The 25,359-nt window shown below is 39.5% G+C and overlaps 1 protein-coding gene across 2 annotated transcripts in view; it reads right to left on the bottom strand.

The window, feature by feature from the left end:
* The window catches only part of FRAS1 (Fraser extracellular matrix complex subunit 1), a 464,864-nt gene that overhangs the window by 110,192 nt on the left and 329,313 nt on the right, over positions 1-25,359 (bottom strand). For both annotated transcript variants that reach the window (XM_067736345.1, XM_067736344.1), the window contains exons 31-35: positions 24,040-24,218; positions 19,598-19,714; positions 11,976-12,090; positions 9,857-9,994; positions 7,836-7,868 (exon numbers count right to left, since the gene is read on the bottom strand). In XM_067736345.1, the coding sequence (XP_067592446.1) occupies positions 7,836-7,868; positions 9,857-9,994; positions 11,976-12,090; positions 19,598-19,714; positions 24,040-24,218 (582 nt within the window). The remainder of the gene's footprint in view (positions 1-7,835; positions 7,869-9,856; positions 9,995-11,975; positions 12,091-19,597; positions 19,715-24,039; positions 24,219-25,359) is intronic.

Here is a 25,359-nt window from a genome sequence, read left to right as displayed (position 1 = left end):
ACTGTGATCTATTCTACAAAGCTCTTTCTACTGAATAACGGAAAAGCTAAAACCATAACAACAAAGTCATTCTAAGAAGCAACTTTCACAGCAAGGTGATATTGACAAATATTAGTGGAAGGGAAAGTAATACAAAATATGCACTCTTAGGTGATGCTGGTAGAAGCTTTTATTGATGGAATATTTTAGATTCAATTCATTCTTCCAATGTTCCAGAGAAATCGTTTTTTCGGGATATCTCTGTTAGAAATGATGTCTGTCTCATTATAAAATGCTTATTTAAAAGGATAGAAAATGTCTACACAGATAATTCTAATGTCATTTGTTTGGAAGTCAGCAGACCCATTTTTACCTGGTCATTATGCACGATGCAATAAATGGAAGAGCACCTTTGCGAATAAAACATTGACCTTAAGATTTTATTCCCCTGGATTACCTGACATCCAAGCGAGCATTGATCACTGGAGAGAAATCAAAGCGGATTTGCCAGACCCTTGATTCTTATTTCCACTTTCCTATATCTTAACACGCCTTCCCTTCTCTAAAAGCCAGCTTTGGAGGAACACCTGCACCAGCCACTCATTGATGTCTTTATCTGCAGTGCCTATTGAGAAAACTGTACTGTTGATATTTTAAACGTGTGGTATGCTTATACATGGGTTGGTTACAAGAAACAGGTTTCCTTCACTACTTTCTCGTGCACTTAGTAAACAAGTCAGTAGGAATCTGACCTCTACTTCAGCCAAGTGAGCCATCACTTAGTGACTCCTGGTAATGATTCCAACAGGTTTTAATTTGTCTTTTCCTTGAGAACACATGTAAAAGATATGGTTGAATTTTATAAGGTACATTCCATGTCCTAGAGAAGTCCAGAAATAGCCCTCCTGAAGGAGAGAAGATAGTATCCCTGTGAGAATGAAGGTTTTATGGCTCTCGGTCAAATGTCAAAGTTATTGTATCTGCTTCTTTGTGCTCAATCTTTTGTGCTCTCTGGATAGTCAGAGGTAGGGACCAATGATTCTTAACTTTTGGGAGTTTGAAGACAAAAGTACAAACTTTTCCATAAATTTCAGTGGATTCAGGATTCTCTGAAGTCCCTGGAATCTAAGTTAAGAAGTCCCTTTATTAAATAAAAATAAATGATTGCAAAATACAATTCTATCTTTTTAATGTTTTACATTGATTTTATTTTTAAGTGTGTGGGGGGCACCTCAGGGAGTCTTCACCATCCTTACCTTACAGAAGAGGAAAGGAAAGGCCCTAAAACTTAAACAGCTTTGGTCATATCGCACAGCTGTCGGTGTGACCAAGGTATATCCTTGTCTCTATAGGTAAAGTGAGGAAAGCTGTTTTCTGGTACATGTAACATAACAACAAAATATACCATGAGGGTGAAGTGCTTTGCAAGCAAACATAGGAGCTTACAAACAAAATTTAGTAATTACATGTCTAGTCCTCTCTTTAAGCAACGTTTTTGATTTCTCTGAGAAATAGTCACACTGCCTCTTTGGTCAGATGCCTCCTGCAGGCACCATTCACCCTGTGTGTTTTCCTCGCTCTGAATGGTTCTGTAGAGCATCTGTGCTTGTCTTGGGAAGTCAGGTCAGGAATATCAGTTTGCTGTCTCAGCTTAGCTGATTAACCAAATGAGCGGCTCTCCCTCATTCCATGGGTTAATGTCAGGGCTTGGGTTTCTTCCTGCCTTAGTTCATTATGTGTCCAAGTTAAATTTTTCTCTCACAAAACTCTGCTAAAAGAGATGGCTTCTTTCCTACCAGATTCCAAAAGTTTTTCTCTTTTTTAAAAAAAGGAACCTCTTATACCTTTCACAACAGTCAACTCAAAATGGATCATGGAACTAAATGTAAGCTGCAAAACTACAAACTCTTAGATGATAACATAGTAAAAAACCTAGATGACCTTGGGTATGGTGATACCTTTTTAGATACGACACCAAAGACACGATTCATGAAAAAAATAATTGATGAGCTGGATTTCATTAAATTTAAAAACTTCTGCTCTGTGAAAGAAAATGTCAAGAGAATGAGAGGACAAGCCACAGTCTGGGAAAAAATATTTGCAAAAGACACATCCGATAAAGGACTCTTATCCAAAATGTACAAGGAACTCTTAAAACTCAACAATAAGAAACAGCCCAATTAGAAAACAGACTGAAAACCTTAACAAATACCTCACCAAAGAAGAAACAAATGGCAAATAAGCATATGAAAATATGCCCATCATCATATGTCAGCAAAAAAATTGCAAATTAAAACAACAATAAGATCCTACTGTGCACCAATTATAATGGGCAAAATTTGGAACACTGACAACACCAAATGCTTGTAAGGACGTAGAGCAAAAGGAGCTCTCATATATTGCTGGTGGGAATGCAAAATGGTTCAGCCACTTTGGAAGACAGTTTGGCTGGTTCTTATAAAACTAGACATACTCTCACTATACATACAATTCAGCAATTGCACTCCTTGGTATTTACCCAGAGGAGTTGAAAACTTAGGTCTACACAAAAAACCTGCACACAGATGTTTATAGCAGCTTTATTCATAATTGCCAAAACTTGGAAGCAGCCCAACATGTTCTTTAGTAGGTGAATGGATAAACTATGGTACAGCTGGACCATGGAATATTATTCAACACTAAAAATAAATGAGCTACCAAGCTATGAAAAGAAGGAGGAATCTTAAATGCATATTACTAAGTGAAAGAAGCCAAGCTGAAAAGGATACATATTGTATGAGTACAACTATATGATATTCTGAAAAGAGTAAAACTATGGAAGACAATAAAAATAGTGGTTGCCAAAGGTGGGGGGAGGTGAATAGGCAGAGCACAGAATATTTTTAGGGCAGTGAAAATATTCTATATGATATTATAATGATGGAAATGCCATATGGCAAAAATGCCATATCTTGGTCTAAACCCATAGTATGCACAACACAAAGAGTGAACTCTAGAGCAAACTGGACTTTGGGTGATTATGATGTGTAAATGTAGGTTTATCCTTGGTAAAAAGTGTACCATTCTAGTGAGTGATGTTGATAATTGGAGAGGCTATGCTATGCATGTGTTGGAGCAGGGGGTATGGGGAAAATGTACCTTCCTCTCACTTAAAAAAAAAAATTTATTTATTTATTTTGGCTGACAGGGTCATAGTTGTGGCATGCGGGACCTTTAGTTGTGGCATGCAGGAATCTTTTAGTTGCAGCATGTGGACTTCTTAGCTGTGGCATGCATACGGGATCTAGTTCCCTGACCAGGGATCGAACCCATGCCCCCTGCATTGGGAGCATGGAGTCCCACCCACTGGACCACCAGGGAAGTCCCCTTCCTCTCAATTTTGTTGTAAACCTAAAACTGCTCTAAAAAATTAAGTTCAAAATAATTTTTTTTTTAAATCACTCAACAGTAAAAAAAAGAACCTCAGGCAGAAACAAGATAAATTAATTTAAGGTCAGCCCAAGGTCCATTTCCTTTACTCTGTATAATAGGTTCATGGATCATTTAACTTAAAGTCCTGGAGAAGGTTAATAGTTAACCCCTTCACCTATTCAAGCTTTCAGGTAAGTATTGAGGCTTGGAAACCAAACTGGCACACTACCATGATACTTGTTTTGCACGACCATAACACATACAGACAGACTAAATTAAATATCTCATACTCAGAGTCAGAAACTTGTATTAAAATCCTGGTTCTACTGCTTACCAGGTACAGAAACATGAGCAGATTACTACTCTAATGACCCTTAGTTTCCTCAGCTTTCAAATGCTAAAATAAAACCTGTCCTTACAATATTGTTATTAGGATTAAATAAGACAACTTATATTGTAAATCGTTTTGTAAAATGTAAACTGCTATAATCTGTTGTATCTTATTACTGATGTATGAACTATCTATAAGTCTGTCACTAGAAATGAGCTGATACTAGGTTCTTTTCAACAATGACAGAACACTAGAAAAAGAAATAAAAGGCAGCCAAATCAGAAAGAAAGAAAGAAAACTGTCACTATTTGCAGATAACATGATATTATATATAGAAAACCCTAAGGAGTCCACCAAAAACCAAGAGAACAAATGAATTCAGTACAGTTGCAGAATGTGAAATCAATACATAAAAATCCGCTGCATTTCTATACACTAATAACAAAACAGTAGAAAGAGAAATTAAGAAAATAATCCCATTTACAATTGCATCAAAAAGAATAAAATACCTAGGGATAAATTTAACCAAGGAGGTGAAAGACCTGTACAATGAAAACTATATGACATTGATGAAAGAAACTGAAGACACAAATAAATGGAAAGATATTCCACACTCATGGATTAGATTAATATTGTCAAAACGACCATAATACCCAAAGCAATCTCCAAATTCAATGCAATCTCTATCAAAATTCCAATGGCATTTTCCACAAAAATTAGACAAACAATCCTAAAATTTGTATGGAACTACAAAAAAACCCCAAATAGCCAAGCAGTCTTGAGAAAGAAGAACAAAGCTGGAGGCACCATGAGCCCTGATTTCAAACTGTACTCCAAAGTTACAGTAATCAAAACAGTATGGTATTGACATAAAAACAGATATATAGATCAAAGGAACAGAATAGAGAGCCAATAGATATCAGGTCAATTAATTTATGAAAAAGAACAAAGACTATAAAATGGGGAAAGGACAGTCTCTTCAAAACACGGTGTTAAGAAAACTGGACAGCCATATGCAACAGAAGGAAAATTAACCAGTAGCTTACACCATACACAAAAGTTAACTCAAAATGGATTAAAGACTTGAACATGGGCTTCCCTGGTGGTGCAGTGGTTGAGAGTCCACCTGCCGATGCAGGGGACACGGGTTCGTGCCCCGGTCCGGGCAGATCCCACATGCCGCAGAGCGGCTGGGCCCGTGAGCCATGGCTGCTGAGCCTGCGCATCCGGAGCCTGTGCTCCGCAACAGGACAGGCCACAACAGTGAGAGGCCCACGTATCGCAAAAAAAAAAAAAAAAAAAAAAAAAAGACTTGAACATAAGACCTGAAACTATAAAACTCCTAGACGAAAACATAGACGGTAAGCTCCTTGACACCAGCCTTGGCTTTTTGAATTTGACAACAAAAGCAAAAATAAACAAGTGGGACTACATCGCACTTGCACAGCAAAGGAAACCATCAACAAAATGAAAAGGCAACCTACAGAATGGGAGAAAATATTTGTAAATCATGTATCTGATGACGGGTTAATATCGAAAAAAAAGAAAAAAATATATATATGAAGAACTCATACAACTCAATAGCATAAAAACCCACAATCTGATTTTAAAAATGGGCAGAAAATCTGAAACAACATTTTTCAAAAAAGATACACAGATGGCCAACATGTTCATGAAAAGTTTCTCACTCACTAATCATCAGGGAAACACAAATCAAAACCACAATGAGATATCACCTCACACCTCTTAGAATGGCTATCATCAAAAAGACAAAAGATAACAAGTGTTATGAGGGCATGGGGAAAAGGGAACCTTTTTATACTGTTGCTGGGAATGCAAATTGGTGCGGCCACTACAGAAAATAGTATTAAGCCTCCTAAAAAAATTAAAACTAGAACTGCCACATGATGTGGTAATCCCACTTCTGGGTGTGTATCCAAAGGAAATAAAATCAGTATCTCGAAGAGATACATGCACTTCCATGTTTATTGCAGCACTATTCACAACAGTCAAGATGTGGAAACAACCTAAGTGTCCACTGGTGGATGAATGGATAAATAAAACATGGGACTATAATGTACAGCATGGTGACTATAGTTAATAATACTGTATTCCATATTGGAAAATTGCTAAGAGAGTAGATTTTTAAAGTTCTGATCACAAGAAAAAAAATTTGTAACTATACATGGTGACAGATGTTAACTAGACTTATTGTGGTGATCATTTTGCAATATATACAAATATCAACTTATTATGTTGTACAACTGAAAATAATGCAATGTTATGTGTCAATTATACCGCAATAAAAAAAAATAAAAAACCAGTGACACAACCCTAAAATTTACTATTAATTCAAGTGTGACTTTTTAACCCTCAAAGAAAAAAAGAATATCTGAGAGTTTGAGGGAGATGACTTTATCCCTACTAAGATTTATCCCTACATGAAATACAATAGGACATATGGATGGTTGATTCTAATGGAATAGTCAATCCGAACTAAACAGCTGTTTAAGGATTTATGGTCATCCATCCTCACTCTAGACCTAAGTTAAGAAAGTTTGTCTCTACTTTGCATCAGCATAGATGCCAGGTCTGATTCTGCTTTTGCTTACTGGCACTCAGCTTCTACTGTACTTGAACTAAAACTAGGATGCTGAGGTCTATACACAGCTATCACAACTCACTGTCTGTGTCAGAACACTTCCAATAGAAGGCTGTTTCATCTACATTGAAAACTTGTTGTTTAGTGTAGCCACCATCATTAAAGATCTTAGCTAAATCATCTGGATAACTTGCTGCAGCTTCTGCGCCAGCACTTACTGCTTCACCTTGCACTTTTATGTTAAGAAGATGGCTTCTTTCCTTAAACCGCATGAACCAACCTCTGCTAGCTTCAAACTTTTCTTCTGCAGCTTCCTCATTTCTCTCAGCTTTCATAGGATTGAAGAGAGTTAGGGCCTTGCTTTGGATTAGGCTTTGGCTTAAGGGAATACTGTGGCTGGTTTGATCTTCTATCCAGACCACTAAAACTTTCTTCCTATCAGCAATAAGGCTGTTTTGCTTTCTTATCATTTGCGTGTACACTGGAGGAGCACTTTTAATTTCCTTCAAGAACTTTTCCTTTGCATTCACAGCTTGGCTGTTTGGCACAAGAGACCTAGCTTTTGGCCCATTCTGGCTTTTGACATGCCTCCCTCACTAAGCTTAATCATTCCTAGTTTTTGATTTAAAGTGAGAGATGTGTGACTTTTCCTTCACTTGAAAACTTAGAGGTCACTGTAGGGTTATTAATTCGCTTAATTTCAATATTGTTGTGTCTCAGGGAATATGGAGGCCTGAGGAGAGGGAAAGAAACAGAGGAATGGCCAGTTGGTGGAACAGTCAGAACACACACAACTTTTATTAGGCTTACTGTCTTATACGGGTGTGGTTCCTGGGGCCCCAAAGCAATTACAATATTAACATCAAAGATCACTGCGCACAGATCACTACAACAAATATATTAATAATGAAAAAGTTTGAAATATTGGAAAAATTACCAAAATGTGACACAGAGACAGGAAGTAAGCAAATGCTTCTGGAAAAATGGCACTGACAGACTTCTTTACACAGCGTTGCCACAGACCTTCAACTTGTAAAAAATGCAGTATCTATGAAGCACAACAAAGTAAAGTGCAATAAAACGAGGTAAGCCTGTATGTGCCTCTGTTTTGGGAGCTTTACACATATGTAATTATTATTTATTATCCTCATTGATGGATAAGGCATTCAGGTACAGAGACGTTAAGAAACTATTCCACAGTAGGCTGAACTCCAGGCAGACTGGATCCAAAGTCTAAGATCTTAATCATTATTACCTCTTTTTAATACATATTAGGACAAGTTGAAACTGGGCTTAAAGAACACTAATCTTTGGTATCCTTGGTGGATTATAATTATTTTTTCTATGAATACAAAGTTAAGCTATTACTATTTTATCTAGCCATGTGATTATTTTAGAAGAAACTTATGTAACTTTTAAGTTGTTCTTAGAAAATAGCTAAAAGTAATGATGAAGACAGCAAAAAGAAGGAAAAATTCCATCTTCTAATAAAATTGAGATTAAAATTTTCACCTGTGAAGTGGAATTTCACTGAGTCTGGGAGACCTGAAAGAACAGAAGACAGAAAATCAGTATACTAAACATTTTGGGGCCAGAAATAGATGGGAAAGGTACAAACTATAGGGCAGAGGTTAGAAAAGTAAAGGACATTTTAACCTAAATTATTATGACTTAAGGAAAGATCACCAGGTTGTTTGCTAATGTTATGTTGACTCTAATGGTGCCAACGCTAATTTTAAGTAACAAAAAGAACCACAGAGTGGAATGATTTTATATCACATCAGTTAGAGTGATTTATAATACATTTATTCAGATCCCATTTTACCAGTACATAAAATCCTACAAATCGGTGAATGTGGGTGATGTCGTATGTCACTGACAAGGCTTTCTGGTGGGTCAATTCCATTGTAGATATAGTGATGCCTGGGACACTGATTTACACACTATAACAGTGTAAGAGATTTATCTCGTGGCATTTATCCCGTAGATTATACAGGATAGGAGTCTGCTCTCTCTAAAAAGGCTCTAGGAACACAGGCGAGCATAGTGGATTCGGAAATAACCTCAACCAGGGCTGACATGTTTTCTTTCCCTCTAAGCCCAGGAGGACCTGAGTTTCTTGTAAAGTAGGTCTTGTAAAGTTGGGGTTAGAGGACCGTGAACATTTTCACTGGCTATGAGTTATCCAGTTAGTAAACACTGGGGATACTCTTAGAGAAGAGGTCTATCCCAGCGCTTAGGGATTTTCAATCTAATTGAGGAGTTCATTATTTTCTAGACAATTGCATCTATAATGGCATATTAAATAATGGCAAATATTACTTTAAATGTTTGCCATGCTTGGAAACATAACTCTAAAATTATTCAACCCCTGTTCAACTCACCATAAGAAATCACCAACTGTTCTGTATGATTAAAGCTACTGTATGATTAAAGCTACTATATAAAAATAATACTCTATATTAATCATGTTATGTGACACATACATCTTAAAGATCATAAAGAAACAGGCTTCAAGATTTTTAGTATCATTCCAAAGCACAGAAATATTTAGGGGTAGGGACTTAAAACTCAGCAGCTTTGAATACTGGGTCAAGGGGAGACTAATGGGTGGCAAGGATTAAGGCTATCCTGGCTTAGTGGAAGGGCACACACTTGCTTGAATTAGAATTGTAGTTATTCTTTCGCTCAATCTTCTCTTCTTTAAAAAAGGTGTCTTTGTCAAATCCTGGTTTTAATCCCAAAGGTCGCCTACATGGGACCTTCCATGAAGTACGGCAGGATCCTTCTCACTAGATTCCCCTCATCCACATGCCTGTCTGTCCTGGCTTCGTCCTCAAACCACTCCCATCGCTGCAGTCAAAGAGATCCTTATGAAAAGGCATCCTCCTATAACTTAAAACCTCCACCAGGTCCTTATTGTTCTTGGGATAAGACTCCAAATCCCTGCAGTCTCACAGTGGCCTTAAGGTCTGCCCTCTATCTCTCCCTGCAGGCCCATCCCCACTCTGTTCAACCCTCCACATTCCAGACACAATAACTTTTTTCAGTGCCTAGAACATCACATTCTCTCCCTCCCAGGGCCTCTGCACAGGGGCATGTGCCCTTCCTTCAGGAATGTTCTCCCAATGATCCCGACACACACACTTAGCCTAATTAGCTTCTACCCACCCCTCTTCTGTCAATATCTCCCTGGGGCAGCCTCCAGTGGACCCTCAGTCTAGGTCAGTCTTGCTACATCCAATTCCACCACTGAACATTCTTCCTTCTTTTTAGAGCTCTTATCTCAGCCTGCAATTAAACATTCATTACTGGGATTACTGATCAAATTCTGTCTCTATACCTAGGATCCCCAAACTCGCCAGGATTCCTGCCTCTTTTTGCTCACCACTAGATCTCCAAGGCCCATTCGGGCCTTGCCACACAGGAGGCACAAAATAAGGCTTTATTAAAAGTATGCCCTGAAGAACCACAAGGAGTGGTTGTAGAATATAGTGCCTTGGGTGCCTCAAAATAGAGAAAAAAAGCATTACCAGCAAAGGAGAAGGCCATGATCTCCTGGAGGTGGGGGGCTGCAGTGGGGGGACGGTACATAATGTTGCCCTGGTTAATGTCTTCCTGGGTGAAATACCGGATGGGAGAGTGAGGCTGGTCCCTGTGTTCGATGATGCCTAGGAGGAAGAGAGACGGCATGAGCAATCAACAGTAATTCTGACGGCTGACTGAATGATCAGAGCCATAAAGCTGCCTTTCCCACTGGCGGAAGTCTTTTATCCTTCAGGAACAATTGCTCTCAGCTTGTTCTTGGTATACTATTCTTCAGTTATTCAAGAAAAGGGCAAACCTGAAACCCAGATACCCTTGACTAGGCCTCATTGACCATAAACAATAGTAAGATGCAAACTACTGCCCCCTAATGTAGCTTAGACCTGGGAATTCTGAAGTCATAGACACTGTACCATAATTATGAGATTCTCTCAATTGAGTTTAAGTTCAAAGGTCAACGTCGCTACAAAAATGGCACAGGCCGGTCTCCTGGTGAGGCTGTAAAGATTTTTTTCAATCTACCCTCTTTCCTTCAGAAAATCCTTAGTCTCTGTGATGACCTTTGGCAATAGTAACATGGATCTTGACCTGGATTTGCAATTATCACTAACTTATAAATGCTTTAGGGGTGGCAGATTTGCCTGTCATTTCTAAATTCTGCAGGTACAGAACTGATGCTATGATCATCTTTCATGTCCTACTTACTCTTTAAAAGGAGGACACTAATTCAGCTTCTGAGGGACTGACAGACCTACAGTCATTCAGGTTGCTGGTCTGAAAGAACATCTCCACCCTAGCAACGTAGGGAGGACGACTCTAGCTATGGCTTAGCAGATGAAAAAAGAAGACGGAGGACTTTTAGTCTTTTAATTTCTTTGCACTTTATCAAAAGGGAAATGAAATTTAATTTCTCCTTGGGAGAAACTGATAATGTGAAAGGCTCATAGCTAAGGCAGTGGTTGGTCTTGGGAGAGCAGCCTCAGAGACAGGAGCAGAAGTGTCTTCGTAGAAGCTGATCTCCTCACTGTAAGGCACACACACATCTCTCTGGAAACAGGCTTGGTAGCTGAGCCCAAAGTTAAGGGATCTGAAGGCTGGGGACTGATGGCCAGGGCCCACCTCTCCTCTAATTGTAGTTCCACATTTCCATGCTCCTGTATGAGAGCACAGAACTGTGTGCTGACACATGTTTGTCACGATGGGAATTCCAGAGTTGTGAAGCATTTGACATGACAGATACTAAATGGTCTTCTGGGTCAGTATCTCCTTAAGGAGAACATTTGCACATTCTCACAATTAGGAAGTTTCCTTCCCCTTCATTTGGGTGACCGGTAATACTACTGTAAACGTAATTGTTTTTTTGAAGCTCATAGGGTATTAATATGTAGGAGCACTACGTAAACTTCTAGAAGTCATAAACAGCATTTATTACCTTGGTTAAAAAAAAAGAGGAGGAGGGGCTTCCCTGGTGGCGCAGTGGTTGAGAGTCCGCCTGCCGATGCAGGGGACACCGGTTCGTGCCCCGGTCCGGGAAGATCCCACGTGCCGCGGAGCGGCTGGGCCCGTGAGCCATGGCTGCTGAGCCTGCGCGTCTGGAGCCTGTGCTCCGCAACGGGAAAGGCCACAGCAGTGAGAGGCCCACGTAACACAAGAAAAAAAAAAAAAGAGGAGGAGAGCCTTATCCATGCGGGGGAGAAACTGAGTATGTGTGGCTCAGCCCCCATTGGGCTCTCTGGCAGAGCTCCTTGTCCTTAGCGCATGCTCATTCTGGTCCACTCGCCTATCAGAACCTCACCAGGGCAGGCCCTGTCCCTACAGGCAGTGCGTGGGAGGGGAACTCATCCAGTGATGAAGTTATGTGCACACGATGTTCTCCAGTACAGCTCTGTCAGTACCAAAGCTGACACATTCATCTCCATCTGTCCGGCCACAGTGTCTCCCTCTCAACTGGTTCTCAACTCAGAGGACAGGAACAGAGGTGATGAATAATTGTTACTCCTTAAATCCTCAACGAGTAGAAGCAGACAGAATTCCAGAGCTTCTAAGGCTGGTCAACAAGTAGAAGACAACAGCACCACTCAAAACATCATTTACTGCACGCCTTACCTTGACTGGGATGCAAAGGTAGAGTGATATTATATATTATCTTTCCACTCGGTCTCTCAGAGTTTACAAAGGAGAGAGAATGAGGCTGAATCACAGTCAGGCCGTCCTCCCGAGCCTACACAAAGTTGAAGAGAGAAGAAGAGAAAATAGTGTGACGGAAACAAAAGCCAGAGGCAAAAACAAACCTCATTAAAAAAAAAAAAATCAACTTCCTCTGTTAGTCACATTTAGCAAAATTTTCTCTGAGAGTTCAAAGGGAGGATCTGGTCTCCTTGCAGATGCGTCCTGGCTGATTCGCCCTTCTCTCCCCTGCCCTTGGCCCCCTGGGTTTATGTTGGTACCTGCTGTGGGTGCCCCAATATGATCACTTCTCCCTAGTTGGAACTCACAGTGGTACGTGTTTGGAAATGAGCCATCACAGCTGGCTATTCTACTATTCACAGCTGGATCCCTACAGCTCTGCTCCTCTCATTTAACGGGCTAAGGTTATATCTGGTGAGCATTTCTCCCAACCCCCCAGCTTACTAGTGGGAACTGTGATGCATTCTTTTCCTTTTTTAACTTTGATGGTTTCAAATGGCTAAAGATGAACTCACCTCAAATGCCAGAGAGGCTCACCATTTGAATTCAGAGATTTAAGAATTATGTGTTTATTACAGCTTATAACAATAGTCAATATTTCTCTTCATCTCCATTGTACTATTCAAAAGAACTAGATACTGCTTTTTTGCTTCTAGCTTTCAGGACCCAATGAACGAGTCAAGTGAAATTAATCTGAAGGCCAATGTGTGTGCAGCTTTCACAATCCATTCACCTGTGTGTGTTCACAACCCATTAACAGTGGACAACATTGGAAGAAAAGGAGAGATTCAGAATTCCATGACCAGACCTAACAGAAATTTGGGGACAGCAGCAAAAACACAGAGTGGGGAGGAGAAAATGGAAAAGGAGTGTGAGCACGGGCCCCTTGCCTGGGTCACACATGCCGATAATAAGACAGAACAAAAATATCTGCTCATCGCAGACTCTTCCGAACTGACCCTTGAAGAGTTAGCGTTTGACATGCTCTCCTGCTCTTTCAAGCTCTGCTACTTTCAGAAGGAATTTCCCATTTAGGGAAGGGTTGAGTGGGGCTCAGTAATTCTCATGGAGGAGGGCGTGGTGTTCTTCCTTTTACCAATGAAAAGATTGAACATTGCAGTTGCTTCGTAACTGTCCCCAAGGCATACTCGTCCTGGGAGAGGCAGCATTTGCAGGTTAGGACAACCCCCTATTTCAGGTCACTGCTCAGGTCTGGAATGTAAGGAGCAAGGAAAATCAGAATTGCAAATAGCAGCTGGTCTCTCACCCTAAAATAAAACAGGTTAGGACAACAAAAGAAAAACATACGCCCTATGTAAGGTGTTTACAGCCCATGCATGTGTGCATACATCCATAAATGTGTACACGTGTGGGCACAGGTACACGGACAAAAAGTGCAGGGTGAGTACATTGTTCAGTACCGCTTGCCACCTTTTAATCTCAAAACCATCAGGACATCTGAAAGTTCTCAAAGTATTATGGGATATTTTCGAATATTTAGATGTCCCTAAAACAATAAAGTGGTAAGAAAAAAGAATTATCATGGACCTAGTACGACAGAAAAGGGAAATGTGTTCTAGCCAAGAAAACAGATGTTTTATTATAGAACTTGTTGATACTATTTTTTTACTAATAGAAAGAGACACTAAGCAGAAAAGGCGAGGACTTGATTCTCTGAAGAAAGCAATATTGAGGTTGAGCTATATCAAAGTATAATCAGTTTTAATATTGGCTATTTGAAGTGTTCAATATTTATCAATCAAACAGTAAGAAATGAGAGACTAAAGTTAATGGAAATCATTATAGAAGACACTTTTTTTTTATTAAACTATCTGTCAACAAAGGAAGATTATAGAATAATGGTTTCCGTAATACCCATATTACCTCTGAATACATCCAGAATCCAACCACTTCTCCCCATGACATTGCTACCATCCTGCTGGGAGCCACATTCTCTCACCTGGATTACCACAACGGCCTCCCAGCAGCTCTCTTGCCCTCCCCCAACAGTCTATTTCAGCACAGCAACCAGCATGATGCCTTTAAAAAGGACATTGGACCTCTACTCAACACCCTGCAATAGCTCTCCATGTTACTCAGAATCAAAAGTCCCTACGATGGCCTGTGAGGCGGACATGGTCCCGAATCTGCTCCACCCCCATCCGCCCACTTAGCACATCTGTGAATTCATGCAGATTCCTCTGGCTTCCACTTACTTTGATCCAGCCATACTGCCTTCCTTGCTGTTCCTTGAATATCTAGGCATGCTCCTACCTTGATACCTCTAAATGAATGGTTCCCTGGGCCTGGAATGCTCTTTCCACACGTATCTGTACAACTATCTCTCTTACCTTCTGCAAGTCTTTCTTTAAATGTCATTGTCTTAAGGTAACCCACCCTGACCACCTTATTTAAAGTTACAACCTAGGTCTCCCCTGCTACACTTCCAATCTTCTTGGCCCTGATCTACTTTTTGTTTTATCATAATACTTCTCACTAACATGCTATATGTGAGTTGCTTATTTATTTTGTTTATAACTTATTGTCTATTCCCCTCCCCCAAGAGAATGTAAACTCCATGAGAACATAAATTTTTGTTTGTTCATGGACACCAAGCACCGAGCACATGGCACATGGAAGTGCTCGATAAAAATTTGTTGAATGAATGAAAAAATATTATTATGAAAAAAATTAAGATAGTAATAAAAATACTTTAAAAAACAACTTCATCGATAATTTTTTAAGAATATTTTTTCATCGTATTTCAACGTCATCTAAAGAATTAGAGAGGCAAACATTTGAACACTTAAGATACAGCAAAGTGTGCATGACTAACATCTTTAAACTTCCAGGTCAGAATTTATAAATGACATTATCATTTCACCCTCCATTAAAAAAAAAAAAGAATTTCCCATGTTGACTGTCATTCTACCAAAGCAGCAAAGCCCACGGCGGGCCTGAGAAATCACACACCCATGAATGATGAGATGAGATAAGTAAAATGAAGGTCCTACTGTCTTCTCACATGGTTTAGTTAGGACAACAAAATTCATTCATATATTCATGTATTCAACACATTTAATTAATTCATATATTCATGTACTAAATTTTTAGTAAGAACCTACTATGTGCAAGGTACCAGGCAAAAAGCTGTAGAAGATACAAGATGAATCAGATATAGACCTTTTCCTCAAGGAATTTCACTTTTCAGTGGGAGAAACTCATAAACAGCTCTAAGGTAGAAAATGCTAAGTAGTGTGAAAGGCTCAGATAAAGCACAACAGTAATTCCAAGGATAACAAAACATTTCCAGAGACTGCAGATAATAATTATACTAGTATCTGAAATGTCTCAAGAGAAAACATAGACACAGACACCCATAGCCATAAAACAAATACAGCAGGCCCAGGCTTGAGTCCATATCACAAAAAGATCAGCTGTTCTAACTGGATCCCTGCTAGCCTCAATAAGAATGGTTTTAAGAGAACCCTTGCTACAGCAATCACTTTGGAAGCAAATGAAACCAGGAAAGAAAGGCCTTTTCCTCAAGTGGTGACCTTGGGCAACCCAACCCTGAGGACCGCAATCACTTAGAAAAGGAAATAATCAATCTTCTTTCACATTAAGAGATAATAGAATCTATCTCCCCTTTAAGAGAGGACTTGGAAATATGATATTCAAAGTGTGTGTTTGTGTGTGTACCCATATAATTAATTTGTTTGAATTCGAAGGTCATACAAGAAGATATTATTAGCCATGTGAAAGTAGGCCTGAAAATATTCACTTAGGCAACAAATATTTACTAAGCAACTATTTTATATAAGGCATTGTGCTAGATGCTGAGGAAGATACCAAGGTTAATAAATCAAAGGTTTTGCCCTTAAGGATCTTCTAAGTCAAATAGTGGATGATTACTTGGAGAACTGGGAGTTGATGTGAATCTGTTAACTTACTTGAAGAATCTGACACTATCTATGCTGCGATACGCACGTCTTCAGATCCCCTTGCTCAAATTTGATATATATTCTAAATGTACACATCTCACACATGTTTATATATATATGATATATGTGTATACATATCTTATATATATATGCATGCATATAATTCTGATGAGCACTACAGACCAAACCATAAGATCCCATTTAAAGGATCTTAGGTTTGATGAATAACAGAATTACAGAAATGTCACAGAACAAATTTTCATTTAGGCACGTATTTGATTATATTGCTATTCATTCTGTGCAATCTTCCTGGGGAATCTCAGTGATTTCTGAGGATTTAACCACTACCAGCCATTAATGATTCTCAAAGGTTTATCACTCACCTTGAATAGCTACTGATCTTCTTCTACCTGCCCTTAATATGCACGCCCTTTACAAGCACATCCCAGACTGAGTGCATCATGCCTTCCACCCCTCCCCCTCCCCCTCAAGTCCTCATACATTCCCCATCTCAATGAATGGCATCTCTGTATGCTCAGAAAATGGGGTGCTTCGCCCTCTCCCATATCTAATTGAGCACTGTCTCTAAAGATCTCTAATCTCCTAACTTTTTTTTTTTTACCACCTTAACCGCTTTTAAGTGTACAGTATAGTAGTGTTAACTAGATGCACATTGTTCTACAACAGATTTCCAGATTCTTTTCCTCTTGCAACACTGAAACGCTATTGAATAACAATTCCTCTTTTCTCTCTCCACACCCCACCCATTCCCCACAGGGGCAACCACCGTTCTACTTTCTGTTTGTAAGCGTTTGACTAGCTCAAATGAGTGGAATCCTGCATTATCTGTCTTTTTGTGATTGGCTTATTTCATTTAGGACAATATCCTTAAGGTTCATTCATACTGTAGCATATGACAGGATTTCCTTTTTTTAAAGGTTGGATAATATTCAGTGGCTGTATATACCACATTTTCTTTATCCACTTATCTGTCAAAGGACATTTAGGTTGCTTCCATCTCTTGGCTGTTGTGAATAATGCTGCAATGAATATGAGTGTACGAGTATCTCTTCAAGATCTCACCAACTCTTAATCCTTATTGCCACTGCATGACCTTCATGCCACCAACCTTTCTTGTTCTAGGTGACTTCAGTAGCCTATTTCTTGGCCTCCTTGCTCCCTGTCTCGCCCCATCTGGGGTGTTCTCTACCCTGCAGCCAAAATGACCTTCTCAAATTGAGACTCTAAGCATGCCACCTCTCTGCTGTATCCTACTTGCCCTAACAGCCTTTCTGGACGAAATGGAATCTCCTTCAACTTATCTTAAGGTCCTCCGTGATCTCTCATTTCTTCTTTCTTCTTCACCTAAAGATTTATGCTCCAGCCAACTGAACTCTCCGTCATTCCTCAAACATGTTATGTTCTCCTGCGTCTCCATCTTCTTTTCAAGTGCTGCTCCTCTGCCTGGAATGAACTTCCGCCTATTTCTAGTCTAGATAAGAGGGTCTGCAAGTGTAGTGAGCAGAGCAGTAGCAATAGTATCACCTGGGAACCTGTTAGAAACTCAAATTATCAGCCCTATACCAGACCTACTGAATTGGAAAACTCTGGGGTGGGCTCCAGCAATCCGTGAATTAACAAGCCCTATAGGTGATCCTAATGCAGGCTGAAGTTTGAGACCCTGATTTAGAGATAATATTCACTTCAACCAGCTTGGTCCACCTTCTACAGGATGCCTTCCTTGACCTCTCCTATGCCTTGCTGGACTAGGTGCCCTGCTATCTGCTTCCATGCCATGTCTCTGTCATGACATTTATTACTGTATTGTCACTGTTTATTTATTTTCTTGTCTCCCTCTTTAGACTCTAAGTCTAAAATAGACTAATAGAGACTGCATTACATGATCACTGAATCTCCAATGTCTTCCACAGAACTTGGCATAAACTAGGGACCCGCAAGTGTGCAAGACTGAATAACTGAATGATTGGAGAGGTAGACTCCTACCCTTAAACATCTACATGAATATACTATGTATGAATTTAGCATATGTATTCACAATGTGTTTACCAAATATGTACAAAACTTATGTGCTTAGATGGGTCCAAATCACTGCATTGAGAATGTGCTTTTGTCACATTTTACAGTATGTATATCTTACAGTAATGGCTCTAATTAATGTCAAAAGAAATATAAACTGTATATTTTAGGGAATGAAAGAGCAGCCTGATTACATTTTACAGTAGACTAACCTTTGTGATACCCTAAATTACACAGAACAGACCTAATTTACAAACATGCAACCTGAGACCCTCAAGGTTAAGTATGTTGAAAAGTTTCTAGAGGTTTTCAGCAAAAGAGCGGGAGTGATGCCATCTTCATGGCTCCTGGCCCATTTTTTTTCCCTCTAAAGTCAAAATAACACCACATTAGCATTTGGCAAGAAACGTGTATGCACATTTTTCTTTACGCTTTAGAGAAAATTCTGGTCCAAGCTCCTGCAGTCAGAATGATGAATTATAGACTTTATAGTGTTCCTGAATTATGATTTCTTTAAATTACAGTTTACGGTGGAAATGCCGATAGCATGTATCCATTAAAAACTTTGTTTCCCCTTTTATGTCTCTGTCAAGCCCCAGACCCATAATTTCTAAAACTCTACCTGCTGTCTTTGTTGCAGCTCAGGAGTGCTGCACCACTTTGGAGTGTAATTCCGTGGGCGCTAACTAAAATGTGGATCCCTGATGATTAATTTACAAGGACTTAATGTGCTGTGGCTCTGTCTAGAAGAGGGGTCTGGCATTACATGCCCCATAGATATAGGATTACAGTGGAACTGCTAATTGTCTGAACTCAACGCCATGTACTAATTTAGTGCTCACCTTGCTCCAAACCTTTCCATGTGTCCACACTCCTTCCCACGCAGCATACAAGCTCCTCTGTGATCTAGCTCGCAAAACCCCACAGGCTCACCACTCCCTTTCAGCCCCTCTCGTCTTCCAGTCTCATTGAACTGTTCGCAATTTTCCCAACAATCATATTGTCTCTCCCCTCTGGGTCTTTGCATGTGTTGTTTTTATGCCTGGTGACGCCCTTTGCCATCACCCCACTATTCTTTCCAACCTGCCTCCCAAACCTTCACTTGGATATTTGCTACTTATCTTTCTGGAGTCAGCACAGACATCACTTTCTCCAGGAAACTTTTCTAATCGAAAGGAAACTACTAACAGGACTTCTAAAACAGAATAACCGTTTCTCCAGCTAGATGGAACTCTAACTGGCTGAATAATTATACCCAAATAGTAATCATTAAATGGATATAAGCCTGAAATTCCTTCCAGGTACTCAAGGAATGGTTCTGTGAGTGTCTGGAACGCTGTAAGAGGGCTCAGCAGCAATGGATGGGAGGCTGGAGTGGATTCCCTCTAACCTTCCTTTCACTCTGGGAATTTTAAGTTTCTTCTTTCAAGTCAATGAGAAACAAGTTCACAGGGCTGGTATTTTTGACCCCAGAGCCCGTGTTCTGAGCCAAGCATTCTGTCACATCTCATCAACCTGCCTCCTCCAAGCAGAAACCATGAGCCCTGCTACCCAACTCACGGTCATGTGAAGAGATGCTCCTGGAGAGCGTTTGGGTGCTTCCGGAGTCTGGGGTAAGATGGCGATGTTGAACATGCGGCTCTCCAAATGGGCGTGAGCCTCCGTGGCACTGGACACCTGCAAAGACACGGCACACTGGTGAGCCGAGTATGTTTGCCTGTGTTTATTTTTTCCCTTTTGAACCATCTGTCTTTGAATTCTGTATGCTCCTGTATTACGATTTTCATTCTGCTCTTCATATTTTAAAATTCCTTTTTTTACTGATTATAAAAACGATACATAAGCATTTTAGGCAATTGTGAAGTTGCAGGAAGGGATAAATAAGGAATAAGAGTCATCTAGAATTTCACTACCTAGAAATAGTCATTACTAATATATCGCTGCATTTCAGTTTAATCTTTTTTCCATGTATATGTGAAACTATATACAATTGTATATTCTAAATGTTTACTTAACACAATACTATGATATTTTGCTATACCATTAAACATTCTTGAAAACATAATTTTGATAGCTACATAGTGTCTCATTATGAGCATACACAACACATTATATCAATATACGTGATGTTTATTTCACTTTAGTCTTTACCCAGCACAGATATCTACACCTAGATTATAAATGACAAATCCCAGCCTCATCACTGCAAGGCAAGGTTAAGAACATTTACAACTAGGGTAGTGGTCACAAAATCAACTTTTTCCTGCTTCAGAAATGCTGAAAAATGATGCTCTTCTCATGCAGCCTCTCCCTTTCCTCAGTGCTACCTCGCTGTTCCCTTAAACTCGCCTTCCTTCCATTGTCTGCTCCTTAGGCTTGTTAGAAGAATTGCTAAGGCCCATGTGGCCATGTGGAGTTGTGTTAATTCCATGTGAGAGGGGCAGGGTTCTGTAAATCCTGAGAAAAAGGGCAGGAATAGCAGCCCTTTCTCTATGTCTTCTAAAATTACACCCTCCAGGAAAACTGTCTTCTCTGTACCTTGATCACATCAGGCGCCTGGAGCTCAAGCCTCAGAATATCAACTTGTTTCCAAGAAGGCATCTTATAGTGTCACCATAAATAATATTAACAGCCACAGCTATCATTCACTGAGCACTTATCATGGGCTCGGCACTGTGCTAGCTACTTTTCAAAAGTTTTCTTACCGAATACCCATCAAGTAGATATTATTATCTCCTTTTTTACAGACGAGGAAACTGAAGGTCAAAAAGTTAAGGTGTCAAGGTCACATAGCCAACAAGGGTCAGTATTTAAAACCAGGTCAGCGGGTTTGTGACCTTCCTACGGACCACAGTGACTCAAGTTGGAAGCTTTAGGAAATCAGGAAGGGGAAGATATGTTCTCCTATCTCTTGAAGAAAAGGAATGGAACTCTGCAGGAAGTGAGAGGTGAGCAGATTACCAAGCAACGGTCGCAGTTCTAGCTTCCCTAGCAAAGACACAAGTGTAAAATATGTTGGTCTTTTTCAAATTACATCCCCTGAGGCTATGTCAACGTGATCTGAATATGCCAAAACCAGGGCTCCTTCCCCTGCCAAAAATGTGCCTGCTTTCTTCTCACTATGCCATCCTCTAATTTTTTAATACCACTTGCATTACACAAATCCCAAGTCTTAGATGCAAAGTAACAGATGGGCTGCATTGATGGCTCATGGCAGCACATCAACATTAAAACGAAATTAAATCCATACAACTCCTTGTATTGCATTTTCTGCTTTAAAGAAAATAAAAAAGAAGGGACATGAGAGGAGAATCATTAGAACGGCATCTTTTTTAAATAGTCTAAAATCCTAAGGGACACTAAAATGATGAATGGGGAAAGTTGCCAACCATTTATTTTAGCACGTAGCTACAGTGTCTGTGTCGTTTCACATCAAAATATGAGATAAGCCTATCAAACCATGAGATTTTAAAAACAAACACACCAAAACCTTCACATCCAAGAGAAAATGATCCCAGAGAGCTGTTTCATACTTGCAGTAAAGATGCTGTCAGTGTTCAAAATGTACTTTTTGAAATGCTTCAGAGGGGGTTCACAAATCATGTAAGAAAACTGAGCTTGTTAACTTCATAATTACTCCTTGTTTTAACTAAAAATAATTGCTACTCTTCTTTTTTACCAGACACGATTCTGAATGACTTTGGGCTATAGGGTTTTATTTTAAAATCCACTTCCAAAGGATGATATGCTGTCACTACTGAGGATATGCTAAAGAATATCCCACAGATTTTGAAGGAGATTTCAAATAGGAGTTCTAAACACATTTTGAGCGGAATGTGTGAAGACCCTCCAAAGGGAACCACTTTCTAAGTAATGATGTTTTTAGAGTCTTAAACTCTAGCGAATTTGTTTACAAAAATCAGCAACTTCTGCTATTTTATAATAACCCACTTAGTAACCAACTTGCAAAAGCAATCAAATATCATTTTAGCAGGTGCTGAGAATGACTTTCCAGGGAAGTGCTCCATACTGATAATGAAGGCAAAGGCAGATCTGAGGAGTCCAGTCTGTTGAGGTGACTTCTTTTGATTGAGGTCTTTGCTTCCATTCTGACTCATTATTTGAGGACTGTTGAGTCCCCAGGTGCTAAAACTGAAAAATTAACTTGGGCAAAGGGCACATAATGTTTGCTCACTCATTGGACATTCAGTGTGCTCAGTATAATCTCATTTTAACTGTTTCCAGGTTTATTGCAACTAGCTCTCTGGGGAAGCACACTTTTTACACAATATAAATTAGTCAGACAATGAAGATGTACACACCAGGCATCAGGAGCAGAATGGACGATAATTTTAACAAGATGAGCTATCGTGGTAGTTTATCCCCTACTGGATTCCTAGACCAAGGAAATGACTCAGACATAGATGCTGCTTTGGCTGATCACCATGAGGGCTTCCTTATATTTTCCCTGACACTTTCCCCAAATCTTTTCTGTATCTATGCTTAAATGGTCTTTTTCATTCATACTTCCTCATTCCTTTGTGTTTCTGTTCCATTATTTATTTCCAAATTATCCTTGACAGAGGTTTGTCTAATGTTATGGGTCTTTCCAAAGATTCAGGTTTTGTACTTATTTACTAATTCTAGCATCTTATAATTAGTCAATTCCTCTTTTACCTCTATAAATGCCTTCCTTTCGCTTTCTTTTGGCTTCTCTGTGGTTCTCCAGCTTCTTGAGTTGAATATTTAGTCCATTAATTTTCATGCTTTTCTGTTCAACAATAAGAGCTTAAGGCCATTGATTTTCTTCCGAGTATTACTTTGTCCACATCATTTCAGTTCTGATAAGTTGTTTCCTCCTGATCAATATTTCTTAATAGTTTGCCATTTTGATTTCCATTTAGAACTAGTAATTATTAAGGAATTCCAAATGGTTTGATTTTCTTTGCCCTTTTATTATTAATTTCTAATTGTACTTCATAGTAGTCAGGGAATGCGCCCAGAATAATTTCTTGTTCTTTAATTTATTGACAGAATAAATTAAACCAACCTTATAGTCTGGTTGCCTCAGTTGGCTCAGGCTACTCTAACAAAAGTACCGTAGACTGGGTGGCTTATGAACAATAGAAATTTATTTCTCACAGCTCTGGAGGCTGGAAGTCTGAGATCAAGGTGCCAGTATGGGTGGGTTCTAGTGAGGGCCCTCTTCTGGGTTGTGGACTGCCGACTTTTCACTGTTTCCCCGTGGCGGGCAGCAGAGAGGGGGAGCAAGCATGACTCTTGTAAGTATGCTAATCCCATTCATGAGGGCACAACCCTCATGACCTCATCTAATTCTAATCAAAGGCCTCACCTCCATATACCATCACATGGAGGGGTAGGATTTCAACATACGAACTTTGGCGGGGACACAAACATCCAGTCTATAGCACTGGTATTTGACCAGTCTCCATAAATGGTAGTCACACACCCTTACACGGTTAACAGGCACTATTCTAAATGCTTTATACGTATTAACTCATTAAATCCTTACAGCAATGCTATTTTACAGATGAGGAAACTGAAGCACAAGGATTTTGCCCAAGTAATTTTCCCAAAGCTAGTACATGGCAGAAGTGAAACGTGAACCCAGTGGGTTTGGCTGCTCTGTCCATGACCTTATCATAAGATGGTTAAATGTTCCAAAAACATTTGAAAAAAGAAAATAAGACGTTTTTCTCCATGTGGTATTTTAACATTTTAAAAATACTTTTTTCCAAACACTTTAGCCATTATCTATTATATACCTCTTTGTTGTAGAATGACTCTGCTTGTAGAGACACCCAGAAGGCTGAATTGACAGATTAAAAAAAAAATTTCTCAATGTTACTAGTTACATTTTTTTCTTCTCCCAAATGTGACTTCCAGGCAATCACAGAAAATGACCTGAGTTGTTTATAAATAAGGGTGATGGTTTTCATCAGACTATCCAGACATCAGAAGATTCAGGAAGCAGAGGGTACCTGAAAGTGGAAGGAGTCACTCTGGGCTGGGAGCCCTGAGTGCCGGTACCACACGATGCCTTCGTTGATGTCTTGCTGGGTGAACGTGCTGGTGGGAGTTGCTGTCCTCCCATCAGGAAGGTGCTGCCCTTCGTCTGCGGGGCTGTCTGCAGGCATATTAAACACAAGGACCACCTCCCCTAGGAAAGCCACACAGTTAGTGAGGACCCCTGGGAAAAGTAAAAGTAAATCAGAGCTCTCGTCTCCTTTTCTACCACTTTTATTTTAAACAGAAAAGATATGATGTGCTTCCTTATTTTTATCCAAGGTGAAGGAAAAGATAGTAACACAGAATTCAACAGATATCATAAAATCCAACTTTAGACATAAAATTCCCAGTCTTTCAATTAAAAGAGCTAAAAGCCATTCGAGGGCAATTCATGTATGAAGTTACTGACTTTTATCTACTAAAATTATATAAGGAGACCCAAATAGTGGTGAACACTACAAATACTGTGAATTGAATGGATTCATTTCTACCCACAGCTGTCTATGAACAGAAAATGTTTTCTAACCAGGCAATTTTTTGGTGTAAACACAAGGGGAAATTAGAAAAAATTCAGAAAAAATCATCCTTGGAAGAGTTCTTAAAATGAAAACAATAATAGCTAACACTTGAATGCATATGACAGGCGCTGCGTGAAGCACTTAACATAGTGGTTCAAACCCAGTTCCACCACATCGAGCTGGGGGAGCTTACTTAGGTATTACAAGTCTCTGTTCCTCATTGGTAAAATGAGAATAATACTACATACTTCATAGGTGCTTGAAAAGAGTGTTGGTTATCCTTATTATGTTATTTAATCCTTCTGAAGATGCTACTGTCATCCCCATTTTAAAGACAAAGTTCTTTATGCTCAGAGAAGTTCAATAACTTGTTTGAGGTCACACAAGTCCAAAGTGAAGGAGCTGGGATTTGAATCTGAAGCTCATTTTCCTGGTCATGAAACCCTGTTACCCGTCATGGTTATTTTATGTTCACAGACCAACAGTTACCTTGATAAATAACTGATGATGTTTTCTCCTCCTTCATTTTCTAAACTTCATTAGAATTGAAGCAATGAAATCTAAATCTAAACATCACCACCAACACCACCAATCTGTTTCTATTGCTTATTCTTAACCTGAAGCTACTATTTTCTTAAAGTGAGATTGAAAATACAAAGGTGTTATAGAAACAATCAAAATTTCCCAAGGAGAATATGCCTTCAAGTGAAGACCAAGGAGAAGAATGGATGAACTGCTAAAAACAAGCCACGTTCTCATGAAAATGCATCTAAC

The sequence above is a fragment of the Pseudorca crassidens genome, chromosome 4 (assembly GCF_039906515.1).
Source record: "Pseudorca crassidens isolate mPseCra1 chromosome 4, mPseCra1.hap1, whole genome shotgun sequence".
In the NCBI taxonomy this organism is placed as follows: Eukaryota; Metazoa; Chordata; class Mammalia; order Artiodactyla; family Delphinidae; genus Pseudorca; species Pseudorca crassidens.
Note: the sequence above shows the minus strand (reverse complement) of the source record. Positions and strands in the feature narration are given on the sequence as shown.